The 15,132-nt window shown below is 41.3% G+C and overlaps 1 protein-coding gene across 3 annotated transcripts in view; it reads left to right on the forward strand.

The window, feature by feature from the left end:
* Nucleotides 1-15,132, forward strand: part of filip1l (filamin A interacting protein 1-like) — a 59,779-nt gene that overhangs the window by 42,093 nt on the left and 2,554 nt on the right. For 2 of the 3 annotated variants that reach the window (XM_034217027.1, XM_034217029.1), the window contains one exon: nucleotides 7,935-10,770. In XM_034217027.1, the coding sequence (XP_034072918.1) occupies nucleotides 7,935-10,770 (2,836 nt within the window). Of the gene's footprint in view, nucleotides 1-3,374; nucleotides 3,602-7,934; nucleotides 10,771-15,132 lie in introns of those variants that run through there. The other variant, XM_034217028.1, reaches the window with a different exon arrangement.

The raw sequence follows: 15,132 nt of genomic DNA on the forward strand, positions 1-15,132 counted from the left end.
TTGTCAGAAAAACATTCAGCCGTTGACCAAGTATATGCGCTAGCACTTCAATATAGTATAATAAGTATAATGCAGTGGTTAAAGTTGATCTTTGGACCTCACTGTGTTTTTCTTTGAGAAATCTTTTCTGGTGCTTTTTGATTGGATGGTGACAATGTAGATATAGACTCTAGAGACTACACTTGGAGAGAGGAAGACATGCAACACAGGTCCCCACTCAGAAATGAAACTTTGCAATTATATGGTAGGGATTTGAAGCCACAAAGACGCCCTAAAGCTGTGTTTTTTGAGAAAAGTAATTATGTCGGTCTGAACTGGTGGACTAGTCTCTCCAATGACACATCCTTTGCTACTTCATTGAGCAGATACATCTTTTCATTCATCCGTGGAGCTCATATTTAGTCGTTTGTATACTTTTCAAAGTTCCAGCATGTTGAAATGCCGAAGGACCATGCTTTGTGATTTAATGACCGCCTTGCACACGTAGCTCAGGCAAATCCAATCCCAAACCTTGACATTCTTTTGTGTATTGTCAGCGCGATAGCCATCCCGTAGGGGTTACATAATAAATCATCATCCCCCCACTATTTGTCATTTGGCAGAAGCTTGTCACAGCAAACATGTTTGTGTGGCCTGCTCTTGTGTTTGAGCCCAAACATATGTTTCATGTATACAGTACCCGAATATGTCCACATCCAGAAATAGAATCTACGAATTGTTTGTTCCAAGAACAGTTTGTTGCAAGGAAATGGCAGAGAACACACAATTATAGTTTGGAGCTGGAGGTCAGCAGTTGTTGGATTCTGTGACACTGACATATTGTGTTTTAAATTGCCTGAAATCAATCCTACTTGAACCAAGTGTGCACTACAGTTCCCCAATTCCCATTTGCAGAGTATTAGAATACCACTTTCAAGGCTTGAGTGTGGTTCAGGGAAAATGGCTCTCTCGGCAATCGAGTTGTCATGCTTACAAGCTGACATAAGACATGTTTTTTTGTGAGAGGCAAGGAAGAGTTGATACCATGTCATTGTTTTAGTACTCCTCCAGCCTCTGATCCCCTGGCCTTTGGCCGTCAACAACACATTTGACATATGGCGCTTTAAGAAAAGTCTACCCCGTCAGAGCGTATTGAATGACAAGTTTAAGACTTGCAGTATTCTCGAAACTGTTTGCAAAGGCAACATGGCAAGTTCCTCACCAAAAAGAAATGCCATCGTTGGCTTCTATTGGCGCTGGCCATCCAAACTTTTACACACAGCGTTATACATTATCATCCAACAATGGTCTCCTACAATTGGTAGAAAAGGCTGAGATTGATTGCAAGCTTTTTACATAAGTCACCGGGACACATGTTTTCGGTTTACCTCTTATAAGGAATTTGTTGCACGTCGTGTCTGGCTACAGCTGCGGCTCACGAAAGTGCTCCATCTGCCACTAAACAACCTTAGGTCACAGTGTGTACGCTGAGGATTCGTCAACATTTGGAGAACACCTAATTACATTTAGCTTGCAGTACTCTTGGCCAGAGATGTTAGCTTTCTGTTTGACATTTCTGGACTCAAAAGTTTTCCAGAAGTTGGTTACAATGGTTAGTAGATGCTTGTGGACTTAAAGCTAAACACAAGCCTCGTTTCCTATCATTATTCTACGTCTGATGTGTGATTACATCAGGCTGGAAATGAATGATAGCACAGAGAGAGAACAACCAGGGACTTGTAATTGTGCTGCGTAGCTGTTGGCAAACATTCAGTCAAATCATGAAGCCAGGTTAGATGACGTAGTTGATGCGGGTCAAAGGTATATGCTGTCTTTTTGTATTCTTACATGAAAACCCTGCCAAGTGAAGCATTCAATTCATCCAGCAAATCTCTGCGTCCCTCAGGTTGGTTGGCAAACATAGGTTGTAACGGTGACCTCAGTCATTGTAAAGCCATGAGATATTTCATTTAGTAGGCATGGAACAGGAACAGTCTTGCCCTTATTATTGTCTAGCACGGCTGGAATGAGTTGGAACTGCAACATTCTGGCTGAAACCACCACATTTTTCTCCTAACAATAGAAACACTGACAGCTAAGCAATAACCTCACTATCAATTTGCTCCCATCACATGAAAATAGATGACGCACAGTGTTAAGACTTTCAAAAGATGGATTTAGTCACAAGTTATTGTATTTGAAATGTTTGAGTAACGTTAGAGCAATCTGATAATAGAAGTTAAGACTGAGGCATTGTGAGCTGAACAATGTGCCACTGATAAAATGCAATGTGTGCTAACTTACGATATGATTACGCTGCTGTCTGAAAATCCATTATTTTGTTTGTGGAGCCATTAGCTCAGAGCCACTTATACACCCACAGGTGTTTGACTACCCCAGCCTCGCCTCAGATAGTCTCCCTTGGCTGTGGATTCCTAGTGGTGGAAAGTTACCAAGTACTTGCACAAATGCACTTTCGCGGCTATCTTGGGAGTCATTATTAGCACAAGCTTTAGAGGTGCTTGCTGGCTCATATTTGATCTTAACTGGTTCCCTTTGTGACCAGTTGTTATGCTAAGCTAACTGAACTTCTCATCTAATATCGGGCCAAAAAAGGAAATATCTCACCCTTATAAAAAAAACAATAAATCTCTTGCTTATAATAGGGGCAATTATACATGATTAGCTTTAATTTGATACTTACCTATAGTTTTAACTACTTTTATACTCTGCCTTGACAAATCTGTGAAGTTGTCAAGGCATGGCTATCACTTTGCAGCTTGATTAGGATCTGTAAACTTACTCCAATACTGATGTATACTGACAAAATGCACCAAATCTTACTCTAAATAATACAAGATAATTGTATAGAGCCTGTGTAAGGGAACATATTGGGAGAAAATCTAAATTCCTGGAAAATAGAACAATAAACTAATACACTTGTTTTCCTTAGTGAGACTGACATTGTGATGCTACTAAAATGAAATCACGCATGTTATTGCTAACCCTTCTGTAAATTGTCAGAATATCTCGACAAAAAAATATAATTTTCACTTTTAAAAGATACATGTCTAGTCTTGTCTTGTCCTTCATCACGATTACGAATTCTCTCAAGGCTTTGTTAATAACTTTTCAAGGAGATTGTTTCCCCTGTCCTGACTGAGTAAATGACTTATGTTGACAAGAGCCAGAAGAAAACAGTGTAACTGGAACTCCTCGTCTGTCTTCACCTCCTGCCCTGCCTCCGGAGCAGTGACAGAGCACGCAGATATTTCACACATTACATACGTCAAGAGAAAAAAAGCCTTTCCCTCTTTACTGACACATCCTTTAGTCAAACAGTTACTTTAGGAGACGCACTCAAACACAGCTACACATGCGAGCAAGCACACCCCCTTTTTGCGAGCCTCCGCAATGCAAAGCTCCATATAAGGGCATGGTGATGATGTAATGGTCCATAGGCAGGGAGCACATCCCTTATTGTTTGGGCCGCCTGCAGGAATGACCACATTACAGCTACTCAGGGAGTGAGACACACACAGAGAGGAAGAGTAGAGCGTCGGGTGTTGTACGGCAAGATAATGAGCTTATGGCAGTGAACCTGGGGAAGCCTTTGGCAGAGGTAGGCATGCTGAACATTACTACGGAGATCTTATTTGTCATTTTTTAAAAGAGTTGTGTGGCTTGGCTTAGTGATACATTTGAAACGTAGCATCCTTCCATGCTGGTATTCTGTACTTTTAATTGTAAGTTTTATGGTGTGTTTTTAATAGAATCTGTTTCGGCTTTAATGTTTTTATTGTGTAACTAAAGTAGATTCATTTTGTAAGTACCTCATGGTATTTACTGAATTGATTTGCGTGCTGAAATATATATAAACTATATCTGGAACTCAACTTCTCAGATCCAGTAAAACCCTAAAAAGGAACAATCCATTTTGCTTAGTGATGAATGAATGCTAAAACACATTTGGATTCATTGCTCAGAATCTGAAGGGAAAGCTATTTAAAAATGCTGCATTGTAAACTTAGTTATAAACTATTTAGACAGTATTTATATCTTTTCATATCAGAAAGTGGTGTTAAACATGTCACATTTCTGGCCCATGGGAGGAATTTCTGAAGGTAACAGAATCGTAGAAAACTTAGTTCAAACGTAAGGATCATGTGGCGTCCCATGTGTGTAGTAGAACAAAAAGGATATTGTAATAGATGCGGTATGGCAGAAACTAGATTAAACCTAATTTAACTATATTTCATATATATAGTATGTATAGTACAGCCGATTATTGTTTAGAACCAGATTTTGTGATATTTAAGCACTTTTAACAGCTTTTTATTGTCAGCTGAACTCATTTCTTGGATGTGGCTGTGAAATTCAAGATGAAACTCTAACTGATACAGAAATTGGTCAAATTAGGAGACGTTATAAGAACGTGTCTGCATTAAACAGCAAATGTTTTTTACGGAGATAATGGTGTGTGGTATTAAAGACTGTATGGGGGATTTCCATCATGTGTTTTCAGCATTTTGGAAAATACTGCATAATCTAACTCACACAACTTTTACGGACACAAAGTTAACACCCATGTCTTCTTTGGTAACACTCTATTAACCATTTCATCACTAGCAGGAAGTTAATAAATATCACAGCTACATATTTCACACATGTTGATTGCACTCTTGGGGCATATCACTTAGCCCGTGTGGACTTTACATTCAGTACAGGCACAGCATCAATCAGCGTTCCCCCCTCTTTCAAACTCTGTCACACATGAGGGCAATCGGCCCACAATCCACATGTTAAAGCGGAGGTGGCCATGAGGATATATCGCTCTGTACATACATGACCTAATCACTTGTGGTTAGGAAATGACATATGGAAGGTGAAACACAGCTTTAAGCAGCGGGTGAGCCACAGTTTCCAGCTCCAGGAGCCACGTAAAGAGAGGGGAAGCCCTCTGTGAAGCTGGGGCTAGTTGTGACTCCCTGATGGCTCACAACTGGACGTTTCCTTTTCTTTTTTAATGCCATGTATGCTTATATTTGAAGAACAGGCAAAAATACATTTGCACCAAAGCCAGAAACAGTCCCGTAAAGTTAAGACATTTGGCTAACCCACGAAATGACTCAAATCCACGCCCATGATGTCATGCATTTAAAAGGGGAATATGATTTGTATTGCAAAGGTTGCACAGAGTGGGTGGTGAGGTGACTTGTAATGTTGATAGCCATGAAACTGCTATGTCACAATCTTTATGTGCAGCACTTTAAAGTGTATTCCTCCAAAATAATGTTCTTTCAAGCTGTAGCCATCTCTGCGCTTTTAGGACACTGAGATGAAACCGGATTGGGAAAGGAAACGTGGACAAATGAGATCATAATAAGATAAGTCATGTTGATGTGTTCCCTGAATGCACATGGCAACTGCTTCTACTGACTTATGGCAGACGCTGGTCGGTTGAGCTACTACTCATTCAACAATGAATGGTCTCCAGCATTAGTTAAGGGTCAGAATATTCTTTCACCAAATGTAACTATCTATTTTCCCCCCTGCTTTCTAGTTCTAAGATGTGGCTCTTTTGGCCAAATACACTCATCTACGTGTGTGTCCATGACAAAAAGGATTTATATCCATTTCAGTTTCAAGTCTTACCAGGAAACAAAGTACATGTTCTTTCTATTTTGGCTGATGACTTCACTAGAAAAACATCAGGGACCGAGATAAGAGATCGAGTAAACAGTGATTATACAGGCGACATTTTGCAAGTGGGATGTCTGCCTGCTTTGCTTAGCAACTCAGTGTCTCTACGCAAACAACCCTTTGTGAAAAACAATGTCATTTTTCAACACATGCATGTTTCAGTAGAGGCTTCTGGCACAACACTCGTACCCAGAGTCCTTGAGAGTAACCATGATGTACATGTGTTATCAACACAGCAAGTTAATAACAAGGGCACACATGGAGTCAACAAGGCTAGGGAGAACATAATCTCAGCACCCGGAATACTCACATACCATCAAATAAAAAAGGGGTCTACGAACACATTCTGCTGAAAAACATGAGGCCTTTACGTCAAAGTAAAGGTACTGAATTTGCTATAAATACAAAGAAATAAAATATATTGCAGAATGGCCCATTTCACTATGAAACATCTATTTCATTATTATCTTTTCCTACGCAATAACGTGTAGGTAGTAGCTGGTGATGGGGTTAACAACTTTATTGTATGTTGTATTCATAGCCTGAAACTAAATAGCAGTACATAAAGCTTTTGAATAATGAACAGTACAATATCTGCATAATGTCACAGCATATAAGTAATAAGTCATTTGTATCAAGTAAGAGTATCGAGTTAATGTACTTATTATTGTTAACAACAGACTCTTAATATAATCTGGTTGAGTGGCACATATTTTCAGTTTTAACAGGATATGGTTCCCTTAAAATAAAGTTTACAGCATATTTCATAATAAGTAATAATAGTGAATTTGCTTCTGGAAATGTAGCCACAAACATCTCCGTAACCAACCACACCACATTCATAATGAATATGCATTCTTATAATACTTTATAGGATGTTGTTTGGTCTGAATGTAATTGAAACAGATGGATGCAGTTAAACATGCCCCCCCCCACCCCACCCCCTTTAGCTGCTACTGAAGAAAGAAATGATATACCCTCTACTGCTGAGAAGTGACCCACCCTTCCTCACTTACATCATGGCCCACAATCCAAGTGTACATGTGGAATTAGTGATCCCTAAGTGTGCGTTTGTGTGTGTGGGGGGATTTCTGTATAAACTCTGGGACTGTAATTGCCTTTAGAAGATGGGGGAATTCCTTTAAATGTATCAGGAAAAAACAGGGAGGGTAGGTGGTTAAAGAAGGGAGGGGGTAACGGGTTGGTAGTAGAGGAACCCCTTAATTAAAGGATTGTTCCATGCCAGGGGGCCATTTGTGTGGAAATGCCTGGCAGCTGCACACACATCCCCCCCGGGACTGTTGCCTGGGCGATGTATGTACCAGACGTACTGACCCCGGCACAAACTGCAACTGCATCCACTGGCACACATGCAATGCACCTTAACATCGTTTGTGTTCTGTACTCATGAGAAAATATGAGAAGTAGTTGAATAAATATCACCTATTGTACTGTTCTGCCTTTGGTTTGGTCTCCAGATTTAAGGATTGCATACCACTTGCTTTCATGTGCAAAAACCTTCTCTTCAAATAACCATTATACTTGCCTTTGTGCAATCTCCTCCATGTCAGCATTCATGTAATCAAAAAACATCCTGATTTGAAATGTCCTTTAAACAATATTGCTCCTCTTATCTGTTCGCATTATTTCCTGAGGTTAACATCAACATTTGGTTGCATGCCAGTCATGCCCAATTATTTCCCAGAGGACTTAATCGGCCTTGTGTTATACCCTCAACTGGATGGAAACTGATTGTTTAACTCAAGGCTTAATATGTACAGCAGGAACGTAGGTTTCCAAGCCATGGGAGGATTAGTTGGCAACAAGGGAACAAGAAAAAAGTAACCACAGGTATTTCAGATTACCAACCTGAGAGAGTTTAAGTAATGCTTTTTATGAAGTGTTGAATTTTCCATGACATAAAAATGTTAGTCCTCCGCAGAAATGCAGGGAAAATAACAGTGTTTATGATGTGTCAGGGCTTGGAGAAGTGGGCCTAATGGGTAAGGACAGTGGGGGTGTAGAGTTTCTTAAGCGCCTTTCACATATAACATATGAAGACTGACATGTTAGTTTTATCAATGATTTGAATGTGTGTTGCTCCAGAATTCACTGGAAGTTATCAAAACAACAGGGGAAAGTAACAATTTCGCAACACTAAACATTCACAAATGTTTTAAATGGATATGCCATTTCTATTTACAAGCTCTGAATTGGATTGCTCATGGTTCCCTTTTTTGTTTTTTGTACAGATTGAAGCTGTTAATTGATCAGGACAAGGCCTACCAGGAAAGAAAGGAGGAAGAAAACGACCAAAAGGTTGAAAGTCTGAAGGAGGAGCTGACAAAACTCAAGTCGTTTGCGTTGATGGTGGTTGATGAACAACAGCGTCTGACTGAGCAGCTGAAACAACAAACAGCAAAGTTCCAAGAGCTGAGTGTCACTGCTTCGCAAGCCCAGGAGGAGCTGAGCTCAGCTAATGCCCGGCTGCAGGAAGAGGATCAAAAGGTCTTTCGCTTGGAGGCGGAGCTGCATGACCACTCCGGTCGATTCCATCAGGAACAAGAGACCATGACTGCCAAACTGACCAGCGAGGACGCACAAAACAGGCAGCTGCGCCAAAAACTGTCCACTCTCAGCAGGCAGCTTGATGACCTGGAGGAGACCAACAAGACCCTGCGCAGAGCAGAGGAGGAACTGCAGGAGCTGAGAGACAAAATCAGCCGTGGCGAGTGTGGAAACTCTAGCCTCATGTCTGAGCTCGAAGAGTTACGTAAAAGGGTGCTTGAAATGGAGGGAAAGGATGAAGAGTTGATCAGAATGGAGGACCACTGCAGGGACCTGAACAAGAAACTGGAGAAAGAGGCCACTCAAAGCCGGAGCTTGAAGGCTGAAGTCGATAAACTGAACCACAGAATTATGGACTTGGAGAAATTAGAGGACGCGTTCAGCAAGAGCAAACAAGAATGCAACTCTCTCAAAAGTAACCTGGAGAAAGAGAGGACGGTGTCACAGGTTCTGACCAGTGAGCTGGAAGTCTTGAAAGTCAGGGTCAAAGAACTGGAGGATGCTGAGAGTCAACTAGGAAAGACGGAGCTGACTCTGAAGGAAGATCTGACCAAGTTAAAGACTTTGACAGTCATGCTGGTGGATGAGAGGAAGGCAATGGCAGAGAAGCTCAAGCAAATGGAGAACAAGGTCCACAACAGCACTGGCAAACTTCAGGCTGAACAGGACAAAGTGACCTCGGTCACAGAGAAGCTAATTGACGAGAGCAAGAAAGCCCTAAGGTCAAAGGCTGAGCTTCAGGACAAAATGTGTGGCGCTACAAAGGAACGGGATGACTTGAAGGCCAAGTTGAGTGCTGAAGAGGAGAAGAGCAATGATTTGGAGTCTAAGATCAATATGATGAAGAAAAGGTTGCAATCGCTTGAGAACATAGAAAGAGAATACGTGAGAAGCAGAGCTAAAGAGGACCACACCAAATCCCCCATTGCTAACCGCTTCCAACAAGAAGAGAACAAAGTAAAGGATTTGACGCAGGAGGTTGAACGCCTCAGGCACAAATTAAAAGACATGAAGGTGGTGGAAGGTGACCTCTTGAAAACAGAGGAGTTTGAATCACTGGAGAAAAGATTCAACAGTGAACAAGAGAAAGGTAAAACATTAATGGAGGAGCTGGAAATATCCAGAAATGAACTTTCAAAGTACCAGCTGGCTGAAAAGAAAGAGTGCAACCAAGAGCATGTTCTTTATAAACGCTTGAAGGAAGAGGAGGCTAAGTCTAGTCATTTGACCAGAGAAGTAGCAGCTCTGAAGGAGAAGATCCATGAATACATGGGGACAGAGGACTCCATTTGCCGCATGAAAACTGACCACTCGACACTCCAAAGAAAACTGACCCAACAGGAAGTCAGAAACAAAGAACTGGCCAGAGAAATGGAGACACTCAACAGAGAGCTTGAGAGATATAGACGCTTTAGCAAAAGTCTTCGCCCTGGCATGAATGGAAGGCGCTTTTCAGACCTTCATGTTGCCACCAAGGAGGTTCAGACAGAGCCCCAGGACCTAATGTCTCCCAACTGTACAATGACAATGGCCCCCCTGGAACGTGCTGTGGTGAACGGGAAGCTGTACGACGAGAGCGAAGCAGAGGAGAATGCAAACTACAGCAATGAGCTTCAGCTCACCAAATGCAGCCCCTCACTTTTAAATAATGTAAATAATCTAAACAACTTGAGAAGAGCTCGAGTCCCGTTTGTTAAAAACAAAGACACCTCCCTTCAGGTGAATGGTAAAGGGCAACCACGGCAGAATGGCAACCACGTTCAGCCTGGAGATGTGGTGTTGACCCACAGTCCTGGGCAGCCTCTGCACATTAAAGTGACTCCTGACCACGGACATAACACAGCAACGCTAGAGATCACCAGCCCGACCACAGAAAACACCCAGTCATTCACCAGCACTGCCGTCATACCCACAAGTGGAGGTCCACCCAAACAAAGAATTACAATCATCCAGAATGCTTCCATATCCCCGAATACTAAATCCATCTCCCCATTGATGAAATCTAAAGGGTCCCCCATCTCCGATGAACTGTATTCACCAGACAGGGCCCTATCACCTTTCAATATGGCTGCATACTCAAGAGCAATGTCTCCAGACTCTTGTGGCTCTGTAACACCAGACAGAGCCATTTCACCTATACAGATAGTGTCAGTCACAACAGGCACCCCTGAACGCTCCCTCTCCACGGAGCCACTGGAGGTTGTTGGAGGGCACGCAGTCTTCCGTGTGACCCCAGAAAGGCAAAGCAACTGGCAGATCCAGAGGTCTAACAGCTCTGGGCCGAGCGTCTTCACCACGGAGGACAACAAAATCCACATTCACTTAGGGAGCCCCTTCATTCAGAGCATCAGCACTCCAACGCAAACACTGAGTCCGTGCAACACACCTGGACTCCAGGAGCAAAGGACTCAGGTGATTGCAAATTGCAGTAATTCTACTATCAAAGCCACCAGCAAAATCACAAGTAGCATCACGATTAAGCCCACCTCCACCCAAATCCAAAGGCCATCACAAATTACAGTAAGTAATGTCTATGAGTGACCTCATAACCCCTGAAACTCTCCATCCCATCCTTTGTTACTGAGTCCTCCCCATGAGACCCAATACAACCATAGACCCTGATACCCCAACCTGTCTATACCATTTCATCTGTCCGTGATTTATGAACTTAAACCGTGGTTTGAATGTTTTTTTTTTTGGTTGGTTTGCTTGGTTATGTGTGATTAAATTGAAATCATTGTTTGCCTGCATGAGAGATCAATATCATTTGAAAGCACTAGAAATATTGATTTAATTTGACATAACACCTGGTTTTAACTTATGTGCACTTACTGTATTGTACTCAGTGGCACATTTGCCACGCAGTCAGACTATTCACACTGATGTATCATATCAGCTTTTATACTTCATATTACACATACTGCATTATGATTACGTTGTTTGGTTTTCTGAGGATTAAAGTGTGCAAACAAATATATGTTTTATAGTTTGTCATCAATGCTTGCCAATTTCATTTACTCACTAAATCCAGCATGTTATAAATGTTTATAAATAAAAAATAATTATCTGGGGAAATGATTTTTGGCGCATGCACAGTAACTTTTTAACACTTTAAATTTCAATACAATGTTTTTATGTTACAGTGTGTTAACAAAATATTTCAATTCACTTTCTCAAAATTGAACATAAAGACTGTCCAGACTTTGTTAGACCTAATTAAATAATACCCAAGTGGAAGAGTTGTCTGTAAAACCTTTGTGCTCACACTAACCAGAAGACAAGAAAACCTTCTGGGACTCTAACATGTGTTCGCTTGCTTGAGTTAAGATCATAGGCTGAGGTCATAGTTTCTTCTTACATTCAGGGCACAGAAACCAAGAGACCGAGAATGAGAACCAGCATGATGTGAACTCGCTGTTCTCCGAAATGATAGAATGGAAACCCTGCTTGAAACCTTTAAAACTCAAAAAGCTGCTTGATATGTGATTATAGAAAGTGCAACATTTTGAGTTAAAGTTGCTCTTCCCGTCTGTATTAACATGAATGAATGAAACATGGTTAGGATTGTAGGTTACTGAAACATGGTTACCATTCAGATAAAATCACCCACTTATAAGTCAAGTGTTGTAAAAGTGATTTAAACAAACACAAATTCTGTCAAATGACAAACTAAATTAGTAACATAAGTTAATCAGGCGATAAATTCAGTCTTCCTTTATCTCTTATTGGTGCTGTTCTCAAAAGTATACATCTGTAATCATCATATCATGACAAATAAATCCTTAACCCTTGTGTTGTGTTCAAAAGGTCAATTTTGACCCATGATTTATCTCAGTCCAAAACACACACAAAAAATGACTATCATCCAATATTGTTTTAATTACATCATAACTAACTTATAATGTATTCATAACCGTACAATCCTGTTGTAATTTAATGCTATGGCCCAAAACACATTACACCACATATTGCACACGTGCATATGCGTGTTAATGTTCAAGTGTTAGTGTACATATTCTTTGAGAAAGGTCGAGTTCCGGTGGGGGGAGGGGGCCAGAGGGAGGGGAGACCAGGCGCATGTTGCGAACACAAATTGTTACAGTGGATGATGGGGTGGGGGAGGGGTGTCTAAAGTCAAAGATGAAACTTGATTGCGCCAAATTTGACCTCGAGTCACCCAAAACAATTATGCTGGGTCTCCCCAGACCCAAACACCAAATTATACACTTTTTTTTTAGAGACCTTCAGACGTGGCAAAAATGGTCGAAATCAGTTTTGTAGTGTTTATATAGCTGTTGTGGAGGATATCATGAAGCCTTGTTCCAATAAAAAAAAATAGAGCGTAGTAATTATATAATTTTAACTTGAAACGGGTCACGGGAGACCCGAACACAACATAAGGGTTCAAATTAAAATATTTCACTACTGGTAGAAAAAAGAAAGACTGCCAAGTTTTTGCCCCTTTCTGAGAGTGCTGCCACCCCAAATTGCACCCCACACTTCATCAAAAAGCCCCTTCGGAAAACCTGATACAACGTCCCAAACTCAAAAATACTAATGCATTTGTTGATAGTTCAACCTCATTGGTCTTTTAGCAACAATTCTCATTATTCATCGGGTAGAAACCCAAACCAAAAACTCTGTTTTATTTTGCTTCCTCCCATGAATCATGTCCTTTGAAATGAATCATCAGTACAACTTACGAACGGTCCTCCATGTATATGCATTCTTGTACATGTGGTTTTCTATGCTCCCACAGTGGAAACATCACCACATATGATTTGTTAACTTTAATCCGTACCGAAGGTCAGAATAAATGGTGAAGGGATGGAGACAGAAAGACAAGAATGGGAGGGATGTGGGTGAGGAGACAGTGGGGAGGATGTGGGAGGATTGTATCTGTCATTAGTGTCATGTCTTAAAACCAAACTAATGTAAGAAAATGACATTTAAAAGAGAAATAAATGTAAGTATACAGCCACACTCTCTTTCTAGCAGAATGTTTTAGTATATCTGATTGAGCTCAACATCTAGCTAGTATAGTTCATAAATATGCTGGCTTTAAATTTGCCACTAAATTATCCACAGTCATGTTTACTGTGTCAAAGAAGCAACAGCCATATTTGAGGACAGCTGTCCTAAGATGTCAAGTCAAATAATGTCACTTGACCTCTAGGGTTCATCCTCATTCCCCAAACTCTTACCCACATGTTCCAAAAATAGAGCCATTTAATTAGATGCAACATCACTCTTTACTGATATCTTTGTAGCATGGACCAAGTCATAAGTGTTATTTAGATGAAGCAGAACAACTCAAACACACACACACCACACACACACACACACACACACACACACACACACACACACACACACACACCACACACACACACACACACACACACACACACACACACACACACACACACACACACCACACACACACACACACACACACACACACACACACACACACACACACACACACACACACACACACACACACACACACACAAACAAACCACTGTGACAAGTAGAAGATGATTTAATCAAGCATTACATTCAGTGAGAAGAGCAGCTGGAGAAGCCGGATCCAGAGCAGTCTGGGCACAATGAGATGATGCAGGGGCTAAACAAGGTGCTATTCATTAGACTCGAGCAAGACATGAGAGAGCATCCAGCAGCTGGGATTACTGTCTGCAACCTCAATCACCCCCTGACTCACTATAACATCACTTAATACTGTAGAGTGTACTCGTCTGGTTCAGCCAAGGAGGACAGAAATGCAAATAGTTTCTCTGCCAGACAGATAAAATGATCAAGTAACACGACGGAAGCCAAAGCCTACGGTGATCCACACTAAACTCACATTGATAATGCAGATTCAAAGCGGGTTTTGGGGGGGTGAGATAAAACATCAAAAACACCAAATACATGATGTAAGTTTAAAGTGTGATTACTACACTACACCCTGTAAAGACAAGGTGTGTTTGACACTGCAGGCGAGAGCGGATTTCCTCCTTTTAGCCCACTATGAGAATAATGGTGGAGGAATTTGCTCACCTTGATTGACAGGCACTATAAAAGAGGGGACAGACAATAACCAGCAGTATGAGGCCTTTAGCTAAACAAAAGGCCTCACAGTGCGTGTGAATGAGAGAGGGTAGCGATGTGAGAGTAGCCTCTCTCCCACCGCAACACTAGCACCAAAACAAACCCCGTGTTTAGTCGCCATGGAAACAGCCGGGCCGGTATTGCAGAGGAAGTACTTAGTTGAACTCCTGCTGCAGAGCTGATGTACGAGAGAACAATGCCGCACATTAAGGCCTCTCTCCGAGTTAAATCAACAACACCCCCATGACGTGGAGCCCTTCCACATTTTCTGGCCCATTACCTTTGTTGGAGTGTAGACCATACTTATACTGAAATGTACACCCCGTATGAATATTTAAGGATATAGTTCACTGCAGGTTTTTGCTAATTCTCAAACCCACAAGCCGCACATGAACAAATCCAAGTACTTCTCTCAAGCGAGTCGTTTGCTTGGGAAAAGAGTGGTGATGAAACTCATGGAAATACTGAAGAGTTTCACTCAGCTGCAGAAGTGCAGACCAGATTGAAGTTTGTCTTAGTTGCAAAGTCACTTGATTTAAAACAGGCATTAGGCATACAGATGTTTTAATGCTGCAGTTATAATAATTCAAATTGGATCTTTTAGGTGAGGGCATCTTATCAGAAATGGCCAAATGCATTACCTTACTAAGAAGAAACAAGTTGGGGCAGTGTGACTGAAAATGTGCAAATAAGACCCTATGGTAACTTATTGACTGCCAAGGTTTGCTATAGAGTCATTTAGTCTCTGGAGCAGAAACACTATTAACT

Source organism: Gymnodraco acuticeps, unplaced genomic scaffold (genome assembly GCF_902827175.1).
Source record: "Gymnodraco acuticeps unplaced genomic scaffold, fGymAcu1.1, whole genome shotgun sequence".
In the NCBI taxonomy this organism is placed as follows: domain Eukaryota; kingdom Metazoa; phylum Chordata; class Actinopteri; order Perciformes; family Bathydraconidae; genus Gymnodraco; species Gymnodraco acuticeps.